Source organism: Penicillium expansum (assembly GCF_000769745.1).
Source record: "Penicillium expansum strain MD-8 chromosome Unknown contig359, whole genome shotgun sequence".
Taxonomy (NCBI): Eukaryota; Fungi; Ascomycota; class Eurotiomycetes; order Eurotiales; family Aspergillaceae; genus Penicillium; species Penicillium expansum.
Window position 1 is genome coordinate 152,993 of NW_015971204.1, and position 23,405 is coordinate 176,397.

The following is a 23,405-nucleotide window of genomic DNA, read 5'->3' on the forward strand; positions in this document are numbered from 1 at the left end:
CTTTCTCTCTAGTCCATCACTCTGCATTACCAGACTTTCCACGAACTCGATCAAGAATTCGCCGTAGCTGTGCCTGGGAAGCACCGCTCCCCTCCGTAGACGACACGCCCGTTGCCTCTAGAGACGATGGTTCAGGCTCTGGTATAGATTGGGATGAAAGCGACAGGCGTTTCGGAGGATGAGGGTGAGAGTCGTGGTTCTGGGAGGAATCTGCATCTCTACTTGTATCACCGCCCTGCTCCTCCGACTCCTCAGCCTGCCTTTTCTGCAGCATCTGCGAGCGCAGCGCATTGACCGCAAATCCGAAGCCTGAGGGTGCTCTCGACAGAGAAGAAGGAGTGGATTTATTCCCAATTTGAAGATCCAACTCCTTCTCTTTGGCTAATTTCGTTATTTCAGCGCTATTTTTCTCGATAAGACGAGTCAGGTACACCTTCGGGCCAGTGTCGCGGTCTTTCTGGCTGTGCTTGATGCGGTCGAGTTCCATCCTGTACGCCGTCTCGTAGATATTGAAATCTGCAGCGCCGGGCGATTCACTAACGAACTGTACCGACTCATCGTCCTCCATCTGGTCAGAATGTTCCGGCTCTTGGAAGATAGACGCCGGCTCGTCACTGATTTCCATGGGTTCCTGCTGCGAGGAGCCGTTATATGTAGATGGTCCAATGAAGAGGTAGGGAAACTCCTCCTCCAACGGATCACGTGCATGGCCTCTCGTCCCCTCCAGGCTGCGCTTGGTTCTACCCGAGCTTGCTCGCGAGAGGGGGATCCGAGGTGATGCCGATTGAGAGTGGGGTTGAGCTTCGTGGCCAATATCCGGTTGAGCCGGGGACCCCCAGCTGCGGACGGAGCCGGAGTCTTTTCGCTCAGGCTCGAACACACCGCTGGGTCTTTTGCTGCTGCTAGGGCTGTGCTCGGGCCGAGATGAAAAGCTGGCTGAATCGCTAGACCCGAGAACTCCAGAATCGTCTCGGAGCCCGGCAAAAGGGCGCCGGCCGAAGCCCTTGCGCAAACCTGCGCGCAAGCCATGAGCGTCGTGTGTTTGTGGAGCCGCTCCCACTTCTGGGAAGGGTTCGTCTGGGTCCATTTCCATTGGTGGCTCGACAAGGTAGGCATCGTGGTCTCCGCCCAAAATGCTCTGACCAAACATACTTTGAATGGGGGATTGTGCTTTGGTGGGATCTGTTAGTCGCTTGAACTTCTTGACGGCTTTCATCTGCGGGATTTGTTAATGAATATCCTACTAGAACGAGGAATGGTAACATACCACAGTCATAAGATGTCCCATGTTTGTTGTAATGGCCGAGTTCATCTCCTCCTCTGTCGGCGGCTCAATGAGTTGCGACGTGTTCTCCTCAAATGACAGCAAAGGATCAGTCCCGTTCTTTGTTACCCAGGGGTGTTCCTTTTGTATCTGGTCAGCATTGGCAAGCATTGTAATTGCGATTGACTCACTCGTAAACCAAACATGTCGATGCGTTTCTCTGGATCTTTCTCCAGAATCCGTCCTATCAGATCTTTGAATGATTCATCTGACTCTTCTTCGTAGACCAGCGGATCTCCTCTGATACTATCATACAGCTCGAAGATGCTCTGCTTCTCGAATGGCAGCCTTCCATATCGCAGACAATATAGAGTTACCCCCATGGACCAGATATCCGTCGCTCTTCCGGATACAATGCCATGTTTGACCACGCACAGCTCTGGCGGGAGAAATGCTGGTGACCCGGCTGACTTGCCAGTGAACATATTTGAATCTTTTTCGAACATCTCCGATACACCAAAGTCGACCACTTTCAGCATGTCGTCGTTGGTCACCAGACAGTTGTCCGGCTTTATATCTCGATGGACAATGCCCTGTGAATGTAGATACTCGATTCCCAAGATCAGATCACGAAACCAACATCGACATTGCTCATCATCATACGGATCTGCTTTCTCTTCCAGCCCGACCTTCATAACAACGCCCTTCTTGCACATTTCCATCACCATATACAACGAGTCCTCAGTCGGATCGTCCAAGACCTCGATCAGTGACACTAGATTGTTATGGTTCAGTTTCTTCATGATTGCGATTTCCTCCTTAATCAGATATAAAGGGTTCTTTGCTGTCTCAATATCGTCACCGGAAGGATGCCGATGTAGCGGCGAGTTGAAATCTGATCCTGGCCGACTCGGACCTCGCGGTCTTCGGAGTAAATGCGACTGCGCACGTTTCCTTAGTCTGGATTTGGAGAATTCCTTGACTGCCTGGATTTACAGATAGTTTATCTGCCAGTTAGCATATCCATTTTCCATGCTGACCAGGCTCATATCCCGTAGGTTCGTGCTCATACATATTCATTGCCAAACTGATCTGCAGCCAGATGGACAGCCCCAAACGACCCACGTCCGATCTCCTGTTTGATCACATATTGGTTGATACGATGTTCCGCAGTACCGTCGTCTTGACTCGTATAATACTCGGAGCGGGCGTCCAGTGTTTCCTAGTCCGCGGTATCAGTTCTCCGAAGCTGTCACAACGGCATTGAGAGACCGACCTTCACCGGACGCCTTGCTCTTGGGTTCCGTCGTCGGTGTCTCCCAGTACTGTCATAGGATGCAGAAGAACTATTTCAATATTGGGCGTCAGCATGATACATCATACTTAGCAAAAAATGTTTTATAGTGAAACTCACGCAACTCTGCTCGCCTGGGGCCGCACATCGTTCATGCCCTCCAGTGAGGCGGTAGAGGGCTCTGTAGATAGATCCGACATAGGGGTTATCACATTCCCATCCATTGAAATACACTGACCACCAAGTGCTGGTGAGAGATGTGTGGGGTAATGAGAAAGTTCGAGCGGGGGATTTGATAACGTGAGATGCGGGCTGTCAGCCTTACGAGGCCACGCTCTGCAAGGATTGCAAAGCGGATAGAATAAATGGTACTAAGCCTTTTGTATAATTAAAGGAAAATCCAGTCGAATCGGAACCCCCGAGGAAATTCTAGGCAGCTCCTTTTTGATATGGGCCTTTGTTATCGATACGGGAACTAATTTCACCGCCTGGTCAGCCTCGGAACTCCCCTGAACATCAACAACAACTTGTTTCAGGTCACATACACAATACAATGGTCGTCTACTCGTTCTACATCTTTGATCGGCACGGTGAGCATTTTCCTATTGCATAATTGAATCATCTTCATATACTAACTGCCATCCAGCGGAATGCATCTACAAGCGCCGTTGGCTTCCGCGCCCGACCTCCATCGTGGGGAAGTCCCGGTCTGACACAGTCTCCGGTGCAGCACCGACCGGTCTCGGCCAGACAGTGCGATCGACAGATGATGATTCGAAGCTAGTCTTCGGTACGGTATTCTCGCTGCGGAATATGGTACGCAAGCTAGGAGGCGAAGATGACAAGTAAGACTGCCCCCGAAGCAAACTAGACAGGACCTACTTGCTGGCTTTTGGATGTACAGGCGAAGCCGATGCTAACACCAACTAGCTTTGTGTCATTCACTACCAGCCAGTACAAGCTTCATTACTACGAGACACCGACGAATACCAAGTTCGTCATGCTGACGGACCTCAAGAGTCCTAGCATGCGCATCGCGCTACAACAGATCTATATTAATCTGTTTGTGGAATACGGTTCGTGCGCTTCGTTGGTTTCTTTTGGCAGGCTTGGGCAGTGCTAATTCTGTTGGGTCTGTTTAGTGGTCAAGAACCCCCTTTCTCCGACCGAGCATCCTGGCGGTGTAGGCGTGAACAACGAGCTATTCGAGGAGTCATTAGAGCAGTTTGTGGTACGTGCATTTTAGTTTTGGCATAATGCCATTAGTTGTTGATGTGTGTTCTGATCTGGTAGCAGACTCGAGTCCTGTCATGATATCGAACTGGATATCCCTCACGGAATCTGGAGGTCAGTTCGCGTGAGCAAGCCCATGTGAAGGAAGGAAAAAGCGACAGGGTCTCACCGCTGGTACCTATCGAGGCTAGCATATACAAATCAGGTATCTCAAAGGCGTGAGATCAGCATAAATGCAATCGAGCGCACACCGCAGCGGACTCGCCCGTTATCAAGCACACTGTTCTACGGGCACCTGCATGCTACAGCAAATTTGGTGAGAAACGAGATCACCGGGACACAGCATCACAGCCAAGCACGCCAGGGTTATTCATACCGCCTTTTCATGTGTGGCTGCCATTCAATAAGACCCGTTTCCTTCCCACGTGGCATTCCCAGCGCCGCTAGTACGCTGTACGCCGGGGAAATTACGGTGCGGAGTGTCCCGGGGGCCGGCCCGCAAATAGCTCGGCTTCATCATATTAGGTGCTATCAACAGGAACACTGAACAGAGCTATTTGTTACTGGTGTTCGGGGAGAGTCGGAAGAATTGATTACCGCTGGTATAACGCAATATCCATGTGAACTGTCTCACTATAGGTGCAATATCAAATTCCCGGCCTTTGAAAATGCCTGGTCCTAGTAAACCTGGGGTATTGGTCGTATAAAGCAAAATAAATGCCGCAGCCACCAACAACGCTATAAAAAAAATACAAACTAGATCCGGGTCTAGAGCGCTAACCACACTCTTAATCCGAGCAGCTAATAGCCAAGCAGCACTGCCAAGAGCCAGCATTCCCAACCCGCCCAGTGTGACTCGTGCGTCTGCTTTTGCATAGAGGTACCAACCCGACAAGCCGATAAGTGTAGACTCGAGAATCAAGTGAGAAGATAGATCATACGACAATAATTAGATCTTAGAATTGCTTTTTCTGCCTACTACATAAAGAAAAAGCAAAGCTCAATGCACATCGCAACGCTGAAAACCCAGATACCCACAGACAGCTCTCAGCTTCAGGTCAGATCGTCCCCATCCTGCATCATGCATGACTTGGCTAAAGCACAGACGTCCACACATACAGGTTTACCACAACGTACATCCACAGCGGGATAACAGATGCTAACGATAGAGAAGCTCAGCCCCTCCCACCCACCCGAGCTCTTTTGCTCCGTAGCGCATATGCCCACTGGAAATATATCGAGTAGTTACTAGTGCATACCTACAGGCACATGCATGCACGCCCAGATAATAAAACAGTATAATGCCACAGCTTATCTCAAGCTTGGACCATTCAGCAACGTCAGATAGGTGTCGTAATACAAAGCCGACCAATCCTATAACTTCACGGCTGTGTGTGTCTTCCTGCAACCACGGACTGGCGGTCAAGCATGCCCCGGCTTGTATCGGAATTTGGGTTGCAGCCGGTGTTGACTGGCTTTATGGTTGTTTTACACTTTTAAGTAAACATGTGAAGTAACGGAGGGTTCCTATGAACTGACTTAACCCCCGTTCTCCTTGAATATGGGCTTTGTTGGGTAGGTGTGATCCCCAAGATCTTCGCTTTACCAAATATCTGCCACCAACTATGCCATGATGCAGTCGATCCTCTTCTGTTGGCCTTGACCGCGCCCCAAGGTTCGTATACGCATGCATAATAGTGATTCGAACCGAATCAGCGTGTCTGAATACTCTGATGGAGGGTTGGACTTGCTGTAGGAGGCCTCTGCCGCTATCATAAATATGTGTAATGGTAACTCAGGAGATTGGATAACGGATTATTATATGGCTTCTGCATTGGCTCAGAGAAAGTGGTCACGGCGGAGGTCTGGTTGAATTATGTTTTTGTTGCAAAAGGACTTGTGAATAGCTAGCCCTAATCGGTTCTATTTTCGAGATAAGCTTAAAGGGAAAGGAAGGAAATCAAGGACAACAGGGTACATATAAAGTTTAATTATGGAAGCATTTAGCATGGAAGTTTGTTACTATATAGAGTAGTTGTGTATATTGCTGGCTATCAAAAGCGATTGAACTCCAGGGTCATGAAAGTGGTCCACGAAACACCAACACGGGGGGCTATGGGGCAAAGTACCGTACTTGAGAGGGAGTTTCAATCCGAACGAATCCTATGAAGCTAGATATGTACATTTTCAGCCTACAATGAACTTGGATTTTATGATTTGTTGGATCCATTTTATTCCTCTTCCCCTTTGTTCCGGATATAGGGACCAACCACTTTTAAAAAAAGCCTAAAAAAGAGATCAAAGCCAGAGTCGAAGTAATTAAACACCTGTACAATTGGCGTATCTTATAAGCATAGTTATCTACGTTGTACGGTTGTAAATGGACTGAATTGGAATTTGGGGTGAAGAGGGGTAGTATTGAACTGTGTGTTGTAGAAGTACTTGCCTCGGTGTAGGCATATACAACATAGTTAACATTGATATAGAAATGATTGGTACATTTGTCTATTGTACATGGTGCATAATGAATTTGTGCTGTGGGAAATTAAGATGGGTTCCTTTTAGGGCTGTGATTGGCGAGTGAAAATCCCTCGTAGTCGTTAGTTTTGGATACGGAAGCTTGTGTGAGAGAAAGTGGAAATGCTGTTTTTGCATTACATGTGAGATTGACTTGTTATTTTCAGCTTTATTGTTCCTCTACTCCGTACAGTAGATATCTTTTTTTATTATTCTTACTGTGTACCCGAGGTCAATACTAGCGGGCTTATTCGGAAATCAACAGTAATCCGGGGTAAAATCAGCATTGAATAATATTATTGAGTATACCGCTAGTCACCACCCTGTACTAGCTCGGAAACAAAGCCCGGGTTCAGCGCGAAGCTCATGCTAGTATGGAAATCCTGAACACTAGGTGTCAAGAATTCCCCCCCACCACACAGACACACCAGGATCCGAATAGACGGTGAACATTCCATATTCTACTCCATATATTCCAAAGTAGTACGGAGTAATAAGGCTCGATATATTCCCCTGCAGATGTGATAGGGCCAAGAAAGAGTGATATATTCTATCCAATACTTTTCAATTGAACAACTCAGTCTTAGTCAACCTGCACCACCTTGTCTATCCCAAATGCCGTCATTTTTCCGAATGACGCTAGATAGCGGAAATCTTCTCTTAGCCTCCACGGTATTCCCCTATAACGTACTAGAGCATCATGTACGTTGTACATCGCTGCGGGGGACTTCGTTGCACAGAGACCCCACGCGGTTCCCATGACCCCGATAGAGAGATGTGCATGATTGACCGACTATTATTACGTAGCAACGATCATCTAGTAATCACCGGCAGGAATTACTGTCCAGAAATTGGGGGTTTCGCTTTAGGGATGATCGAGTTGACCAGCTGAATGTTGGTAGTAGCGAGTGAGCACGGGTATAAACGGAAGAATCTGACAATTGGTTTAAATGGGATTTAGGATTTACAATTAACGAGGACAGTGTGTCCCTGGAGGGGGGGGGGAACTTGGCACTTTTCTGCATTTGATTTAGCAGGGTTTCATGACCCGGATGATATACTATGTCAATTTAGTTAGTTCTGTTGTAAGTACATGTAGTAAGAGGAATGGTCTGATCTTCCTATGTTGTATATGCCCATGTACAAATGATACAAATGATAATCCCCCACTTACCATATAGAGTAACAAAGCACGTCTGAAATGTGCACATTATTCCGGCTAAGAGATCAACAGAATACCCCAATCACATCGGATGAATGGATCCTAATGGATACCTAGGTAGCTTTCGGAGAGGTACCCCTCAACTTCATACATCGGAAGTCCACAGGGCCTCGGGATGACAACCGCCACACAGTGCACCCAGCGCGTTGGCTTGGTGCGGGGCCTGATCGAATCATGACTGGGCTTCGTTGTGCAGACTGCACAGCCTCACTCTTTTGATGTGGTGGCGGAACTATCAGAGCTCTCTGTATTTTCCAATATCCGAATCTTCTAGGGTATGTACATTTATAATAGCTAGGTATACTCCGTATACTCCGTATATAGCAGGATACTTAGATCGTATATGCAAAGACGTCACTTCAACCAACGTCATTAATACTAGTAAAGACCAAATAATACATGTACTTTACCACAAAAGAGAGACTAGAGACCCAGTTCCAGGGTTGAAAAAAACCTGTATGTTTTACTTTTTATTACTTATGGTACTCTCTAATAATTCATTACCATTAAATCTCTCACCAAAAAAAAAAATATTATAAAGCATCGGAACAGACCTCGGGAATCCTTTCCATCTGGTCTACCCGTACTCCGTACTCCGGACTATGAAAATGTACATGCGCCACTTTTTAATTAAAGAATGTTGGTACTAAAATATAACTACAACATACAACATCGGCTCTAGGCAGGGAGTACGGAGTACATGGATATAGCCCTAAATGTATTTAGACCTTACAGGTCTCACAGCGCCGGAGTCGCCGTATGCAGTATGTAGCCCTATAGGTCAAAACCAGAATCGGTAGAAACACCCTGGAGAGCTCTGGAGCCCGCGGACACCAGGTGGACATCATTTACAAGCATTAATAATCTTCGAGGGTAACCTGTACCGTTGCAGTGCCCACATTTCCCCCCTTCTCTCGATATGGAGTTATTTCAATTTTCAATTTTCAATTTTCTTTTTTACTTTTCTTATGAATTTTATAATTTTTAATGGGTTAAACTATGTAATATGTGAGATGTAACCTGTAATATATATATATTACCATACGAGGATTTCCTCCTGGTATTTCAAGTTCTCTAACATCGCCAAATTTATCCCACTTATTTCCCACTTGCTTCTCTTACTTTATAAATTCTTTCTTTCTCTCTCTTTTATCGATTGTCTATATACCCCAGGGGCCTCCTCTCTTGCCAGAGGGCATCATTTTGGTGTGCGGTACTTCCAATATTTCCGTATTTCTTTGTGTCGTCACCCTTTGCCCGTGTTGCCTCAGGCCATCAATTCGGCCTACTTTTTTTTTTCTCTTTCTCGCCTCGCTCCTCTCACTTCTCTTTATCCTTACCATTAAGACCGTCTCGATCCGCCGCAGCTTCGTGCGAGCTGTAGACGCTCGTCTTCCAATCTGGGGACGGAAATTTTTACGTTCCAACCCTCATTCTTCCAATCTTCACCTGTCGATCCACCGCACATGACTCCACCTTCCCCTTCACCTGTGCCTTCCGCAGTCTCTTCAGCCGCAGCTTCACAACACTCGTATGAACATCCGGATGGAGATGCTTCGGTAGCACGCGCCCTTGCGGGCATGAATCTAGTCGCCCACGCAAACGGAGACGCTCTCCCTGCTCCGGCATTGTCTCCCGCAGGTAAACCGACTAAAGCCACCATGGCCGCTCGCCTCACACGCATGTTCTCCAGCACGGGGAAAAATACACCAACCAGAGAGCATAACGAAGTTCCTCGTGACCTATCCGACAGTAGCCTGGAAAGTATCCAGCCTCTCAACGGCAGGACCTCGAAGTCATCATCTCGACCCGCTTCAAGACCTCCTTCTAGACCTCCCTCAAGAGGAGAAAATTCTCGAACACCGTCACGAAACCCGTCACTCAAGAGCGAACCCGTGGAAAAACACGACAAGAAGAAGATGGATGATAAAAAGACAAAAGATGGAGCTTCAGCTCACAAGCGATTCGAGGTTCTAACGGAAGCTCTCGGCAACCACTCACATAACCTCAGAAGTGCTAGACGGCAAGAGAAGCTTACCGATCTATTGCGGGATATGATGGGTGGCCGGAAAAAGGACGACCAGGTGGATGAGCAACAGCTGTCGCTGATGTCGACCTGGATTGATCAGTTCAAGACGGAGCGTGATAAAGTGGCTGCTGATAAGAAGGGCGGCCCTAACGCCACTGCTTCTCTGGTCGACAAGTACGGAAAGTGCCAGGAGATCGTGGGCCGTGGTGCGTTCGGTATCGTACGCATCTCGCACAAGGTCGACCCTCAAGATTCCAAGTGTGAACAGCTGTATGCTGTCAAGGAGTTCCGCCGCCGGCCCCAAGAAACGACCAAGAAGTATCAAAAACGACTGACTTCTGAATTTTGTATCTCATCGTCACTTCGTCACCCGAATGTCATTCACACTTTGGACCTCTTGCAAGATGCCAAGGGAGATTACTGTGAAGTTATGGAATACTGCGCTGGTGGTGATCTGTACACACTGGTCCTTGCTGCCGGCAAGTTGGAAGTGGCCGAGGCCGATTGCTTTTTCAAGCAGTTGATGCGGGGTGTTGAGTATATGCACGAAATGGGTGTCGCACACCGCGACCTTAAACCCGAAAATTTGCTCTTGACCACTCACGGTGCACTCAAGATCACCGATTTTGGTAATGGCGAATGCTTCCGTATGGCCTGGGAGAAAGAAGCCCATATGACCGCCGGACTCTGCGGTTCCGCCCCATATATCGCCCCGGAGGAATACGTCGAGAGGGAATTTGATCCCCGAGCGGTTGATCTCTGGGCGACTGGAGTGATCTACATGGCCATGCGCACTGGTCGGCATCTTTGGCGCGTGGCGCGCAAGGATGAAGATGAATTCTACCAGCGGTACCTAGACGGTCGCAAACATGAGGATGGATACGCTCCCATCGAGACGTTGCATCGGGTAAGAACGGCCAATCCCTCTCCTGCGGCTGGAGGGCAAAAACTTATGAATTCTCAGGCTCGTTGTCGCAACGTGATCTACTCCATCCTTGATCCCAATCCTTCTCGCCGCATCAATGCCTCCCAGGTCCTCAAATCTGAATGGGTGCGCCAAATTAAGTTGTGCAAGGCTGGCGAGGAAGGGTTCTGATCGTTTCAACACGAAAATTGTCAGGTGTCGAGGTCACCCACTCCTTAAGGTTTGATGTGACTGAAATCATCCTTTCACATTTGCATCACAGGGTGGTTATTTATCATAGACCCATTCAAGGAGAGGCTTACTGATTTTTATCCTTTGAATGCTCCTGAATTAGAAGGAGGCCCCTTACGAAGGTTTTTATTTTTTTGCTTTTTCCCCGTTTTATCCTGTTTGTTGGCTCCGGCGCACACTGTATCCCTGCAGCCTCTTCAGCCTGTGCTCTATTACATCGATCCATCTTTTAGCTTGTCTTTTTGTCTGGATCCTCATGTCTTCAACGTCAATGCAACGAAGAATCATGACCCTTTTCTTTTGATACGGTTTTCCTTTACAATCTTTCGGAGTTTCATCTCGTCCGGTCTTTTTTTTCACGTTACGGGGTTTCGGCAGATACCTTCAAGGTTCTATTGGCGTTGGCGGGCAATTACCCATTTGAACTTTCTTCCCTTGTACCACTATGACGAACCCAGCTTTATCGGGCGAACATGGGCATATTCTCACTTGGGTTGCCGGTCCTCTGTTCTGGGTTCTGGGGTTCCTTATCAGTATGATTGTAGGCAGAGGCTCTGCTGCCCGCAACAGCAACAGGAACAGGATCAGGAACACAGGAATCGGTGCCTCAGTGGGATGTCCTACACTGGAGGTTGTCTGAACCTTTTGCTGCTTTGGCTTTTTTACTTTCGACGTCGGATTCTAGTACATATTACCGATGCTTTTTGTATATATGGCTTAGGCATTTTGAATTTGTGTTACATGTGACTTGGTTCCACGTAGCAAAGTGCACATTCATTATCCTAGCATACCAGGTTCGTCTCCAGATCCTATTTCCCCTCTTACAAATCAAAAGGCACTTCTACTCAACCTGTTCACAATCTACAGCCCCCAAAAACTATGACATCAATCCGAAGATCGGCGCTTATCGACCCAATGTAAGGTCCACAAGTGTCACTGAGATGATCAGCACGATGCAGTAGATTTGCCCCGATATCTTTCCAACACTTCAGGATCAGTGATATAATCCAACCTGGAGGGGTTTCCCGACGATAATCATCCATGCATCCTCCACACGCTAGTGATAAAAAAACAAGAAGCCCCAGCGGTCTGATGCAATCGAGTGTCATATTTCAGACTAGCGTAGCCTAGTTATTCACATTATTCACATTATTCACACATGTCTTATAACTTCTAATTTATTACACATATCTTAGGTGTGACTACGGAGTACGGAATGGAACTCCGTAATACCGAACATATGCAGCTGAACAGGTGGATTCGAACTCTACAACTTCCCTCACTAGAGACCCAACCAACCCCAAAAAGGGATCCCGAGTAAAACTTGAGCGGACTCAAAATGCAGTTATTCACACTTGGCAATGTCATATAACTGTCTGCCAAGGATTCACATAACTCAGTTACTTAGGCATCAACATTACAGCCTAGGCGAAGTGGGTAAGTGGAATACCTCAATATGCACATGCCATGCAGGCGTATTGCAGCGGATGTAAGGCCCAGCCCTACACTATGCTACTGTTAAAGGGGTAAGGGGTAATTATGCCAAATAAATGGGGTTTATTATCTCTCTCCTGATTGCTCGCCAGCGTTAAGCGGCTATATGCACCTGGTGTGAGTAGGAATGTCCCAACACAATATCTGTATTCAATATACTCAATATATACCTTGGCATGATTTACCTAGTATTACCAGTCCATGTAACTTTGCAGAAAAACCAAAAAAAACTCGAACAGATCCTCGCAGAACCTGAATAATGCAACGCTGTGATGTGGGTACTCCCGTAGTATCCAGCCCTACCAAACATGACGTATCTGCATCCGGAGGACATGACATAAGCATGATCACACAGCCACACACAGCCACATAAACCCGCAAGGCAGAGTTGGCTACACTTGGCATTGGGTTCGGGACCTTCACGACTTACCCTACAGCTTAACTCCGGAGATTCTTCTCAGTAGTCAACTGCAATCACTCCCACGACTTCCCTCTATTTCATATCCACTTACAGCCTATAACCCACACCAACTCAAGGCCGATCCCCATCTCCGGGTCTTCCGAACCACACCGCCACCATGTCTTGGGCAGGTACGCCTACATCCCACCAAAACCCTCGGACTCATGGACCGGTGTCAGTCTGAGCGAATCTAACTGCTGGGATGGATAGGGTTCAAGAAGAATGTCAACCGTGCCACGACGCAGGTGATGATGAAGACGGGTGAGTTTTGGTCGAGTTCTACCCCGCAATGAATCGAGAGAGGGCGATCGGACACGATCCCGGATTAGCTACCCGCTACGCGCTACAATTTACTTGCCGCGCCATGTGGATGCGAATAAGTGAATAACATGCTGACTTGGTAATTGTATAGGACATGTTGAGAGAACGAATGATCGCGATTATGAGATCGAGGAACGGTATGGTTGTCCTCGCTGCTGCCTCTAGATGGTTTACCAGGACGGGAGCTAACTTTTCTCGTTATAGTCGTTACCGGACTATGGAGACCGCGGCGAATCGATTGCAAAAGGAGGCAAAAGGTTACTTGGATTCACTACGAGGTGGGTGACCTTTTGCTTTGTGGATTGTTGGATCTGGTTGTTCGGTTGGCTGACTTTTTTTTAGCCATGACGGCGTCCCAAATGCGCATTGCCGAGACTATTGATGCCTTCTACGGCGACGCGGGAACAAAAGACGGTGTGAGCCGGAGCTACAAGCAGGCTGTTGAGGATCTTGATGCCGAGACCATCAAGGCTCTGGATGGGCCATACCGGTATGAGATCCTTATTTACTGACGAGTACACATGAATGGTGCTGATAGAAGCCATAGTACCACCGTTCTCGACCCCATCTCCCGATTCTGCGCCTACTTCCCCGACGTGAACGAATGCATTAAGAAACGCAACCACAAGCTACTAGACTACGACGCCATGCGCGCCAAGGTCAAGAAGCTAGCCGAGAAGCCCGACAAGGATGTCACCAAGCTGCCGCGGACCGAACGCGAAGCCGAGATGGCCAAGCAAGCCTACGAGCAACTGAATGAGCAGCTTTTCAACGAACTCCCTCAGCTTATCGACCTGCGTGTGCCCTACCTCGACCCCAGCTTCGAAGCTCTCGTCAAGATCCAGCTGCGCTTCTGTGCCGAGGCGTATTCCCGTATGGCGCAGGTGCAGCAGTATCTCGATGCCGAGACTCGCGACCAGTATGCTAAGGGTGATCTGGATAACCGGGTTGAGGAGGTGTTGCAGGAGATTCGGGATTTGAGCATAGCTGGAACCGTTTGAGCTGTTCTTTTAATCGACTACTCTATTAGCATAATACCGGACGTTTCTTTGCTGCGCTGAGATCTGTGCAACAGACTCGTGCCTTTTTTTTTCCTTTGCTTCTGTCGATAGATATCGACAGCTATTTCCTGTGTTCATTTGCCTTACACCAGGCGTTTTCTGTGTATATGTTTAATACATCCACGAGCTGGCTTTGACATTGTTCTTCATCACTTCCTTCAATTCCATGCCTTCGCCCACGAATATGAAGCAGTCGCATATAACCAACAATCATGATGGGGCGGAGAGGAGGGGGTATTGTACTCCAACAAATCCACACTATACACATCACCAAACATCGAACATCAGACCTTCCCCGCAGGTCTAACAAGCTCATCCCGAATAGTCTGCGCCACAGGCATCGCCGCGGCATGATAAGACTTAAGCTCCTTATCAGTAACAGTCTTCAATACATAGTCCGAAACAGCACCAGAATCATGTGACGCCGGACGACCAATACCAAGACCAACGCGCAAGATTGAGAGATCCGCCAAAGGCCCGGAAACACTCTTATTCGGACTAGACGAGCGCGGATACAGCCCCTTCTTGCGCAGCGTCTCACAGATACTCACGAGACCGCGATGACCGCGCAAACTAAATGTCTCAGGTCCGCCGCGTATGACACGGACTTTGCCTTGGGCAATGGAGAGTTCGTCGTGGAGGATGATGAGGGTTGTTGGGTATGTAGTTTGTGTGGGGATGTTTGGGGTTGAGGCGGAGGCACGAGTTGCGGCAACGCTGGCGATTCTTTCAAGACGGTTTGCTCGTTCGGTTGCCCATTGTTCTAGTCGGCGCACGAGTTTTGGGCCTGTTACATTCATGAGGGATGGACTTTGCCATGTTTCGTAGTAGAGGCCTGTGTTTGGGAGGGTGACTTCGAGGAGTGGTTTTAAGGCGTCGAGGAGGAGGTGGCCGGCGCTGTGTCGGGTGTTGTGGTAGGGCGCTGGATTGCCTATTGAGGCTATGAAGAGGAGGCGGCGGGGGAGGATGTCCATATTTGTAGGGAGGAGAGGACCTTGGGTGGTGTATATTGTACTTTGTACGGTCTTCCTTTTTTTTTTTCTCTATTGTCATTGGTTCAGGTACAGGAGATCGTCTCGTGACTTGGCGGATATCGGAGATAAGGAATTGCTTATCTCCATGTTTATACAACATCTGTAGTTCAAGGTTGGGACTACCCGTAGACATAGGTATGACTTTGATAACTTGATGTAATCGAAGTCGCCTCAACTCTTTCTACTATATCAGACATATTAAGAAGGAGAAAACGAACATGCAGTCCCTTCCAGGTTGTTTCCTAAGCAGTAAAGACACTCCCGCAGAGTGAGTGCTGTAGAGTAGTTGATGCACCACGATCCCAATTGACGCGCTGTATCCTGGTCCACCACTTCATCGTTCTGGAAATCATATATCATCAGTAAAAGACCGACGAGTAGACAACTTGCATCATGAGATATTCCAACGGGTACTGATCAAATATGTCTGGGACGAGCTCAAGCCAATCCGGTTTCATTTGACAATACAATGTTGAATTGCAAAAATCCCAAAACTCAGGGTACCAGCCTGACAAATTCCAGTCAATAAGCGTCACTTTGAAGTCTGCGCCTCCATCATCGTGGATCTCTCTTCGCTCCACCATTATGTTCTTCGGCTGCAGATCTCCATGGGTAAAAACAGTTCGATGGTCCTTGAAGGTGCGATTGACCATTTCTCGCAATAAGCGAATGTAATGCGGTGAATGTCTTTGGCCCAGCCTTTCAAGTATTCCTTGATTCAGCTCTTCTTGATCCTTGAATGGCCCGGAAATAATTGGGTTGTTATCTGGTGTTGATAGAACACCGTCGATGCAAGGCGTGCCATTCAAGTTTCCAAAGTAGCCCGGTGGTGGTATTGTTCGTAGTTCGTTAAGAGTCTCTTTAATCCGCTCACTGACCGTCGTCTTTTCGGCTGGTGTAAGTGATGGTAGTAACTTTTGCAAGTCGGTCCCAGGGATAAAATCCATAATGATATATCTTTTCTGAGTCTCTGGATCGACAAAATTGGCGTCAACCTTTGGCACAGCAACCTTGCTGTTGGCTGCAACATACTTCATGTTCTCTGCTTCTAAAGGCGGAATTGCATATCCGATCTTGACTGTGAAGCGTTCCTTCACTCGAACCACTTTAATGGCATTTGTTCGTATACTAAGGACATCGGTAGACGCCTCAATATCGGAAATGGTTGGTAGATCAATGGTGGATTGCATCGGATGCAACTCGTTGGTCATTAAGATGGAGTGAATTGACTTGGGTAAATGAAAAAAGATACTAGCACCGCCATGTCATGTGACAAGACACTGTCGGCCATCCTTTGTACGTCTTGAGAGAGCTTGGTCTTGAAGATGAATAGCTAATGAATGTCTTTGTATAAGTAACCAACTCAGGAGGCAGCGTGGCCCCTATGATTGTAGAGTATAAATGTCCACGGAGGTTTGTAGAATACGTGAATTTTGTCCATTGCAATGAAACCAGACAAGCTTTTGGATATAACTCCCCTCGAACCCCATGCAAAACCGAGAATAACAACATAAAGAGACATTTACAGTTGGAACAGAGTTCTCGTCTTCTCCATTCCACCCTTCCACTCCCACTCCTGGCCACTGGCACGCTGGATGCCCTTATCAACACGACGCAGCTTCAAAGTGAAGCGAGGTCCTAGTTCCTGTAGACCGGTACGGATACCCTCAGCACCCAACATTTCCTTGCCGTCAGCACCAACGACAGCCTTTTCGGTCTCACGCTTCTCACGGAAGACGTAGCGGTGACGACGGACGAAAATGTAATCACGCTGGTTGTGCAAAGTGACAACCTGTCGGCCCTCAAACTCCGGCTGAGGCGGGAAGAGTGTGCGGAACAAATGGGCAGTCAGAAGACCGAGAGGAGTACGGAAGTTATTGAGGATCAGCTCGGGCCAGTGCTCGGTGGCTCGGCCGTGTCCTGGAAGACGCTTTCCTTCGATCCAGTTGCTGATAGTGAAGTGGAAAGTCGGGCCGACTGGCAAGTGAACCATCGTTAGCCCAGAGGGCCGCTTCTGGTCCTCATTCAACACAATCACAGTTGTGAAATTACGGTTTGCGGCGAATTTGGAAATCTCGCGGATTGAGAATTTGTGCGAGTAACGGTGGGCATTACGCCGGATGTACACACTGTTAGGGAACACTTCGGTCAGGGTCTCGGCTTGGTCGTGGAGGGTAGAGTTGAGGCCGGTAGTGATGAGGATTTTCGGGGTGGGTGGGGGACCCTCGGTGAAAAGTGTAGGGAATTTGGCGGCCAATGCTTCAGGAGCGAGGCTGAGATTTGTGCTGCGTGTGGACTGGGTGGGACTTGTGGCACGCTCTGTCGCAGTTTTGAGAGAGGTCTTCTTCCGGCCGCGGCTGGCGTTCTTGTCTTCGTCCTTTTCCTCATCCTCATCCTCATTTTCACTGTTGTCGGATTCGAGCATACTGTCGACTGACTCATTTTCTGATTCCGGAGCCTCGCTGTCATCCTCGCCCTCTTCTAATGGCCGGTTGAGCTCGTCTTCTTCTTCTTTCTTGGCGCGCTTGATGCGCTCAACGTCAACGCTCAATCCTAGACCAGTTTCTTCGGTGTCGTTGTCGGCTTCGTTCCAGACACGTTTCCGCTCGAGAGTCAGAGGAATGTTGCGGCGAAGTCGTTCTTCCTTCAACTTGGGGTTCTTGGCTTCTTCTTTCTTGAAAGCGTAGCGCTCTTCTCGGCGCGCAGCATCTTTGGCTCTCTTGCGCTTGACATGGTTCATCTTCCGGCGCAGCTTGTTGCCGGTTTTAATATCGCCCATTACGCCCGGAGGCGGTCCAGATCGGCCGGGGACAACCATTTTTGAAGGCTGAGAGGGTAGAATGCTGCTGTTAAAAGGTCAATGGAAAATGTAAAGATCGCCGAGAAATAAATTATTTCGGAACATCGTTTCCCCGGAGCGCCAATCTGCGATTCGACCTTGTGACTTGGAGACCTCCTTTTTAGAAGGAAAATAAAAAAAAAGAATAAGAAAAGAATCGACCCAATTGGTCGCTCTCTCTCGTTTTATACCCATTGTCTTTTGTCCTCTCGGTGGTGTCTGAGGGGCTGCATAGTGGATGACTCAATTGCCGCGCCTGCGATTTCCCCCCCGCTCTTTTCTTTCCCCTCCGTCTTTCTTTCGGACTCAGTTTAGGACCTACACCCCTCCCCCGAAGACCTCGAAACGAAACGTCAAGATGGCCACCGTCAACACCAAGACCGGCCAGTCCGTCGACCGCACGGTGCTGGACTCCATGCTCCGTCGCCGCATGTTCTACACCCCCTCCTTCGAAATTTACGGTGGTGTGTCCGGTCTGTACGACTATGGCCCACCTGGAACCGCCCTGATCGCCAACATGACCGACCTGTGGCGCAAGCACTTCGTGCTCGAGGAGGACATGCTCGAGGTCGACACCACCATGTTGACCCCCCACGAGATTCTCAAGACTAGTGGGCATGTGGACAAGTTCGCCGACTGGATGTGCAAGGACCCCAAGACTGGCGAGATCTTCCGTGCCGACCACTTGGTTGAGGAGGTGCTTGAGGCCCGCCTCAAGGGAGACAAGCAGGCGCGCGGCGAGAAAATTGTTGTGGATGAGGAGAAGGAGGCCAAGAAGAAGAGAAAGGCCAAGGGCACCGAGGCTAAGAAGCTGGATGATGCCCTGGTCAAGGAGTACGAGGAGACCCTCGCACAAATTGATAACTTCGGTGGCCCCGAGCTGGAGCAGCTCATCAAGAAGCACGACATCCGCAACCCTGTCACCGGCGGCGAGGTGCTGCCTCCGGTCTCCTTCAACCTCATGTTCCAGACCTCTATTGGCCCCAGCGCCAACATGCCCGGCTACCTGCGTCCCGAGACCGCCCAGGGCCAGTTCCTGAACTTCGCTAAGCTCCTGGAATTCAACCAGCAGTCGATGCCTTTCGCCTCTGCCTCCATTGGAAAGTCGTTCCGTAACGAGATCTCCCCCCGTGCGGGTCTCCTGCGTGTGCGCGAGTTCCTCATGGCCGAGATTGAGCACTACGTCGACCCCGAGGGTGGCAAGAAGCACGCTCGCTTCCATGAGATCAAGGATACTGAGCTGACCTTGCTCGATCGTAACGTGCAGCTGTCCGGAAGCACAAAGCTGACCAAGATGACCATCGGCAAGGCCGTTGAGATTGGACTGGTCGACAATGAGACTCTGGGCTATTTCTTGGCCCGCATTCAGTCCTTCCTGTTGAAGCTCGGTGTTGACCCCACCAAGCTGCGCTTCCGTCAGCACATGGCCAATGAGATGGCTCACTATGCCACTGACTGCTGGGATGCTGAGTTGCACACCAGCTACGGCTGGATCGAGTGTGTCGGTTGTGCTGACCGCTCCGCTTATGATCTGACTGTTCACAAGGAGAAGACCGGTGCCCCTCTCGTGGTGCGCCAGGCCCGTGCTGAGCCTCTACGTATCGAGGAGTACCAGATTGACCTCGAGAAGAAGAAGTTCGGTCCCAAATTCAAGAAGGACGCCAAGACTGTCGAGGCAGCTGTTGAGGCTCTGTCCCAGGAGCTGCGCGAGAAGCTGTCTCTTGACCTCGAGAAGGATGGCAAGATTGAGGTCGATGTTGAGGGTGTTGCATCTGGCAAGGTTGAGATCGAGAAGGACCTGATCAAGATTGAGAAGCGCACTCGTGTTGAGAATGTCCGCGAGTACACCCCCAACGTGATCGAACCTTCCTTCGGTATTGGACGTATTCTGTACAGTATCATTGAGCACTCCTACTGGTCCCGCGCCGGTGACGAGACCCGTGGCGTAAGTATTCCCTTCTGTGTTTTTTTTTTTTTTGCCATGAGCGCTGGTACTGACGATACTATATAGGTCCTTTCTTTCCCTCCCGCTGTTGCCCCCACAAAGGTCCTGCTGGTTCCCCTCTCCACCCACGCCTCCTTCAAGCCTCTGACCCAGCGTCTGACCTCGAAGCTGCGCAAAGCCGGTGTCTCCAACCGTGTCGATGACTCTTCCGCCAGTATCGGCAAGCGTTACTCTCGCAACGACGAGCTGGGCACACCCTTCGGTATCACTGTGGATTTCCAGTCCGTTCAGGACAGCACCTTCACCCTGCGCGACCGCGATACTACCAAGCAGGTCCGTGCCAGCGAGGACGAGATCCTGCAGGCTGTCAAGTCCCTTGTTGAGGGCGACGAGACATGGGAGGATATCCGCAAGCGCCTGCCCGAGTTCACTTCCCAGGAAATCGAGGTTTAGAATGCTTAGAGTGTATGCTAAAATATTATTTACTTTTTTTTTTTTTCATCTTCTTCCTATATCAATCAAAGTAGAGCAACTCTATCCTTGTAGATTTAATAATATAGTTTTCGTTCATCACGCTAACCGGGCACGGCATGCCTAGATTCGGGCCACTGCGCCAAGAATCCGGGGCACCTCCGTCATCCCATCTGTCCTCTTTACACTCTACTTTGTCAACAACGATGGCGCCCACAGTACACTCCGCCAAATTGACACTCTCGTGTCCGCTCTTCGCTGCAGACTTTGACCCGCGCAACAACGGTCGACTCCTAGTCGGCGGCGGAGGCGGCGAGGGGCGTAGCGGAGTTGGAAATAAGATCGCGAGTCCCACCATTTTGAGACCCCTCTCGACGTGCAAATGCTAACTTATTGTTTTCTGTACAGTCTCTGCTTGACACATCGCATCGTAACGAGATCACCGAAGCTGTTGAATTGAACCTATCGCGCGATGAAGACTCGGTAACATCGCTAGCTGCGGCCCCGCTGGTTGGCGACCAGACGGGCTCCCTTGTTGCCCTGGCCGGTATAAATAGCTCCGTAGAGCAACAGAAAAAGAACAACAATCAACATCTTCGCGCATTCCGGTTTGAGCTGCCGCGGAAAACCACCGCGGTTGCTGGTTCGAATACACAGAGCGCCGAAGACAGTGAGAAAAAGGAAACCAAGTCCGAGGAAGGGGTCATTCCCGGAAAGGCTATAGCTTTGTCGCAAGCATCACTATTCCGAACAAAGAAGGGGACGGGCTCTTCGGATACATATCAGCGAGTGACGAGACTCTCGCCGTGGCCGAAAGGGAAGGATGGCACTGAGAAACACACACGGATCGGAGCCGTTGCGACGGGTCTGGCACCCTCCGGTGAGATTGTTTTATTCCGCGCCACAGAAACGCCCAGCGAGAAGGATATCATTGGCCGCATCCAATTAAGCGGCAATGAAGAGGCCGAGGACCTGGACTTCGTAAGCCTCGAACACGACTTGGAAAAGACCGACGATGCACACGGGCGGTTCCTTATGGCATATACCAACGGCCCAGACGTCATGGTTGGCGAGATCTCGTCCTCTAGCCGTCCCAACAGCTCCCTCGACGTCCGCTCAGTTTATACCATTCCTTTGCCCGCCAGCGGAGCCCGCACAGCACGCCCCAAGTTCCGTGCGCTACGATTCCTCTCGCCTAGAACCCTACTCCTCCTTCTAAACGCTCCAAACCGCGGTGGTAGCGAGCTTGTGCTCCTTCAACTTCCCAGCACCGACTCGGGCAAGTCCAAAATTTTACGACGTCGCAAGCTTCCTCGAACCGTGAAGATCGGCCTGGGACTCGATATCTGCCAACTCGGAACAAACCCGCAAGGCCAACAACAAACGGTCATTGCAGCCAGCGGCAGCGACAACTCCATCCCTGTATTCACCATAGAATACGGACCAAACCGCGGATACAGCAACTTCCGCCCCTACACAACCCTCCACGACGTACACCCCTTCTCCATGACAAAACTCACCTTCTCCACCTTCATCGCGCCCGCGCACCCCGTAACCCCAGACGTCGGTCCGCAGAATATCAAGCTGGCCTCCGTGAGCATGGGCAACACAGTCGTCGTACATACATTCCCACTATCCCCCTTCCCAACCTCCTCCCGCACCCCACGCTACGTCCTCGTCACCCCCGGCCCCGCCGAGATCTGGGAACTAGTCTACAGCATCATCCTCCTACTATTCTCCATAGCCGCAATCTGCGTAGCCATGCTCGCTTTCGCCGAGATCCGCGGCGGAACGCCACCTATCCTCGGCGCGACAGAATGGCTCCCAGATAGCATCCGCGGAGCCATCGCGCGGGACTACGTCCTACCCCCACGGGATAAGTTGACGTACTTCGATACACTTCTTGCGCCGCGCGGAAGCGGCATTGATATCGATATCCCTGTGGCGACCATCATCTCCACAGACTCGCAGATCGAATCTCTCCGCGAAATCCTGGATCGCGTACACCGCGCCGGCGCCGCACCAGCTGATCTTGAAACCGTCGCGCCGCAGTCCCTCTCTGTCATCGTGCGGTGCAGCGCAGGACAGAATGCCGAGCAGAGCGTGATTATTGAGACTGCTGCGTCTGCGTCTGCGCATGAGTCTGAACAGTCCGAGGAGGAGAAATTGCAAGCTTGGAAGGATCTTTCTTTGCCTGAGCAGAGTGTTTGGAAACAGAGACTTGCGGATGCGGGACGTTGGACTGCTTCTGAGGGGGAGAGTGTTCTTGTTGGGGTTTTGTTTAGTGAGGTTTGTGTGGAATTGGGAAGGGCTGTGAGGGAGGAGTTGCCTTGATTTCTTTTTGTCTTGGGATATGTGTTGGAAGGATTTGGGTTTCTTTTGTTCTTTATGTACTCCGTATGAATTGTTATATACTAGTTTTACGCTTGTTAATGATATATTAAGTCCTATTTAATATCCATATCACTCTTATAACCATACGGTAGAACAGTAAAAGACGTCAAAGAATGTAGAGCGCCACAATGGTATATTGAGTGACCCCTCTTATATCATCTCGAGCCAACTGGATATTTAGGTATCTCAAACCCTAACTATGTCGTCAAAAACAGAGGCCGCATAAGTAGCCGACTATACTATTCTTGTGAAGACTTTGAGTCAGATAGGTTATTAAGCACATGTGGGGGATAAAATCGACCTGATGAGGTTATATGAAGAGAGGCATTTGTTTAATATCATTTTGGTCGATTGGCTGAGTACCAAATACGGTACAAAGACCCCAAGGGTTACACATACCACTAGGGCTATTAAAATACTCGTAAAAGGTGGTTCTTCTAGATCAAGAAGTCGAGTCAAAGTCACATGGGATTTTTAACTATTCTTCGCTTTTGTGCAAGGGCACATAATACAGTGCAAGTTGCAAAATCGTGAACGTCATAGGGGGAAACATGGTATGTGTTTTGTGCAAGCGTTGAAGAGAAGTTGGAAGCGAGGAAAAAAGGGGGAAAAAAAGATCAAACGCCAGATTATCCACGCCCAGGGTTGTGTATGATAAGTAAGCAGAGCAG

General features: G+C 49.4%; 9 protein-coding genes across 9 annotated transcripts; 5 read left to right on the plus strand and 4 right to left on the minus strand.

Annotated features, from left to right (window-relative positions):
* Positions 1-16: 16 nt before the first annotated feature.
* PEX2_102450 (serine/threonine-protein kinase) lies at positions 17-2,782 on the minus strand (the record flags this gene model as incomplete). Its single annotated transcript, XM_016747515.1, has 6 exons — positions 17-1,216; positions 1,268-1,405; positions 1,456-2,250; positions 2,337-2,486; positions 2,541-2,610; positions 2,679-2,782. The coding sequence occupies 6 exons, from the start codon at positions 2,780-2,782 to the stop codon at positions 17-19; spliced, it is 2,457 nt and encodes an 818-aa protein (XP_016602063.1).
* Positions 2,783-3,111: 329 nt separating this feature from the next.
* Positions 3,112-3,872, plus strand: PEX2_102460 (TRAPP subunit BET5; the record flags this gene model as incomplete). The annotated part of the gene is made up of 5 exons (XM_016747516.1): positions 3,112-3,148; positions 3,205-3,403; positions 3,489-3,634; positions 3,701-3,789; positions 3,855-3,872. 5 exons carry the CDS (start codon positions 3,112-3,114, stop codon positions 3,870-3,872), a joined length of 489 nt encoding a protein of 162 aa, XP_016602064.1.
* Positions 3,873-8,996: 5,124 nt separating this feature from the next.
* PEX2_102470 (serine/threonine protein kinase SAT4) lies at positions 8,997-10,655 on the plus strand (the record flags this gene model as incomplete). Its single annotated transcript, XM_016747517.1, has 1 exon — positions 8,997-10,655. One exon carries the CDS (start codon positions 8,997-8,999, stop codon positions 10,653-10,655), a length of 1,659 nt encoding a protein of 552 aa, XP_016602065.1.
* Positions 10,656-12,787: 2,132 nt separating this feature from the next.
* On the plus strand, positions 12,788-13,991 carry PEX2_102480 (amphiphysin-like protein RVS161; the record flags this gene model as incomplete). The annotated part of the gene is made up of 6 exons (XM_016747518.1): positions 12,788-12,800; positions 12,880-12,930; positions 13,082-13,127; positions 13,195-13,268; positions 13,333-13,480; positions 13,538-13,991. 6 exons carry the CDS (start codon positions 12,788-12,790, stop codon positions 13,989-13,991), a joined length of 786 nt encoding a protein of 261 aa, XP_016602066.1.
* Positions 13,992-14,335: 344 nt separating this feature from the next.
* On the minus strand, positions 14,336-15,025 carry PEX2_102490 (Peptidyl-tRNA hydrolase; the record flags this gene model as incomplete). Its single annotated transcript, XM_016747519.1, has 1 exon — positions 14,336-15,025. The coding sequence occupies one exon, from the start codon at positions 15,023-15,025 to the stop codon at positions 14,336-14,338; it is 690 nt and encodes a 229-aa protein (XP_016602067.1).
* A 419-nt stretch (positions 15,026-15,444) lies between these two features.
* PEX2_102500 (phosphotransferase family protein) lies at positions 15,445-16,275 on the minus strand (the record flags this gene model as incomplete). Its single annotated transcript, XM_016747520.1, has 1 exon — positions 15,445-16,275. The coding sequence occupies one exon, from the start codon at positions 16,273-16,275 to the stop codon at positions 15,445-15,447; it is 831 nt and encodes a 276-aa protein (XP_016602068.1).
* Positions 16,276-16,607: 332 nt separating this feature from the next.
* Positions 16,608-17,903, minus strand: PEX2_102510 (rRNA-binding ribosome biosynthesis protein RPF1; the record flags this gene model as incomplete). The annotated part of the gene is made up of 1 exon (XM_016747521.1): positions 16,608-17,903. One exon carries the CDS (start codon positions 17,901-17,903, stop codon positions 16,608-16,610), a length of 1,296 nt encoding a protein of 431 aa, XP_016602069.1.
* A 379-nt stretch (positions 17,904-18,282) lies between these two features.
* Positions 18,283-20,322, plus strand: PEX2_102520 (glycine--tRNA ligase; the record flags this gene model as incomplete). Its single annotated transcript, XM_016747522.1, has 2 exons — positions 18,283-19,869; positions 19,936-20,322. The coding sequence occupies 2 exons, from the start codon at positions 18,283-18,285 to the stop codon at positions 20,320-20,322; spliced, it is 1,974 nt and encodes a 657-aa protein (XP_016602070.1).
* Positions 20,323-20,546: 224 nt separating this feature from the next.
* On the plus strand, positions 20,547-22,674 carry PEX2_102530 (uncharacterized protein; the record flags this gene model as incomplete). The annotated part of the gene is made up of 2 exons (XM_016747523.1): positions 20,547-20,669; positions 20,749-22,674. 2 exons carry the CDS (start codon positions 20,547-20,549, stop codon positions 22,672-22,674), a joined length of 2,049 nt encoding a protein of 682 aa, XP_016602071.1.
* Between the last annotated feature and the right edge of the window lie 731 nt (positions 22,675-23,405).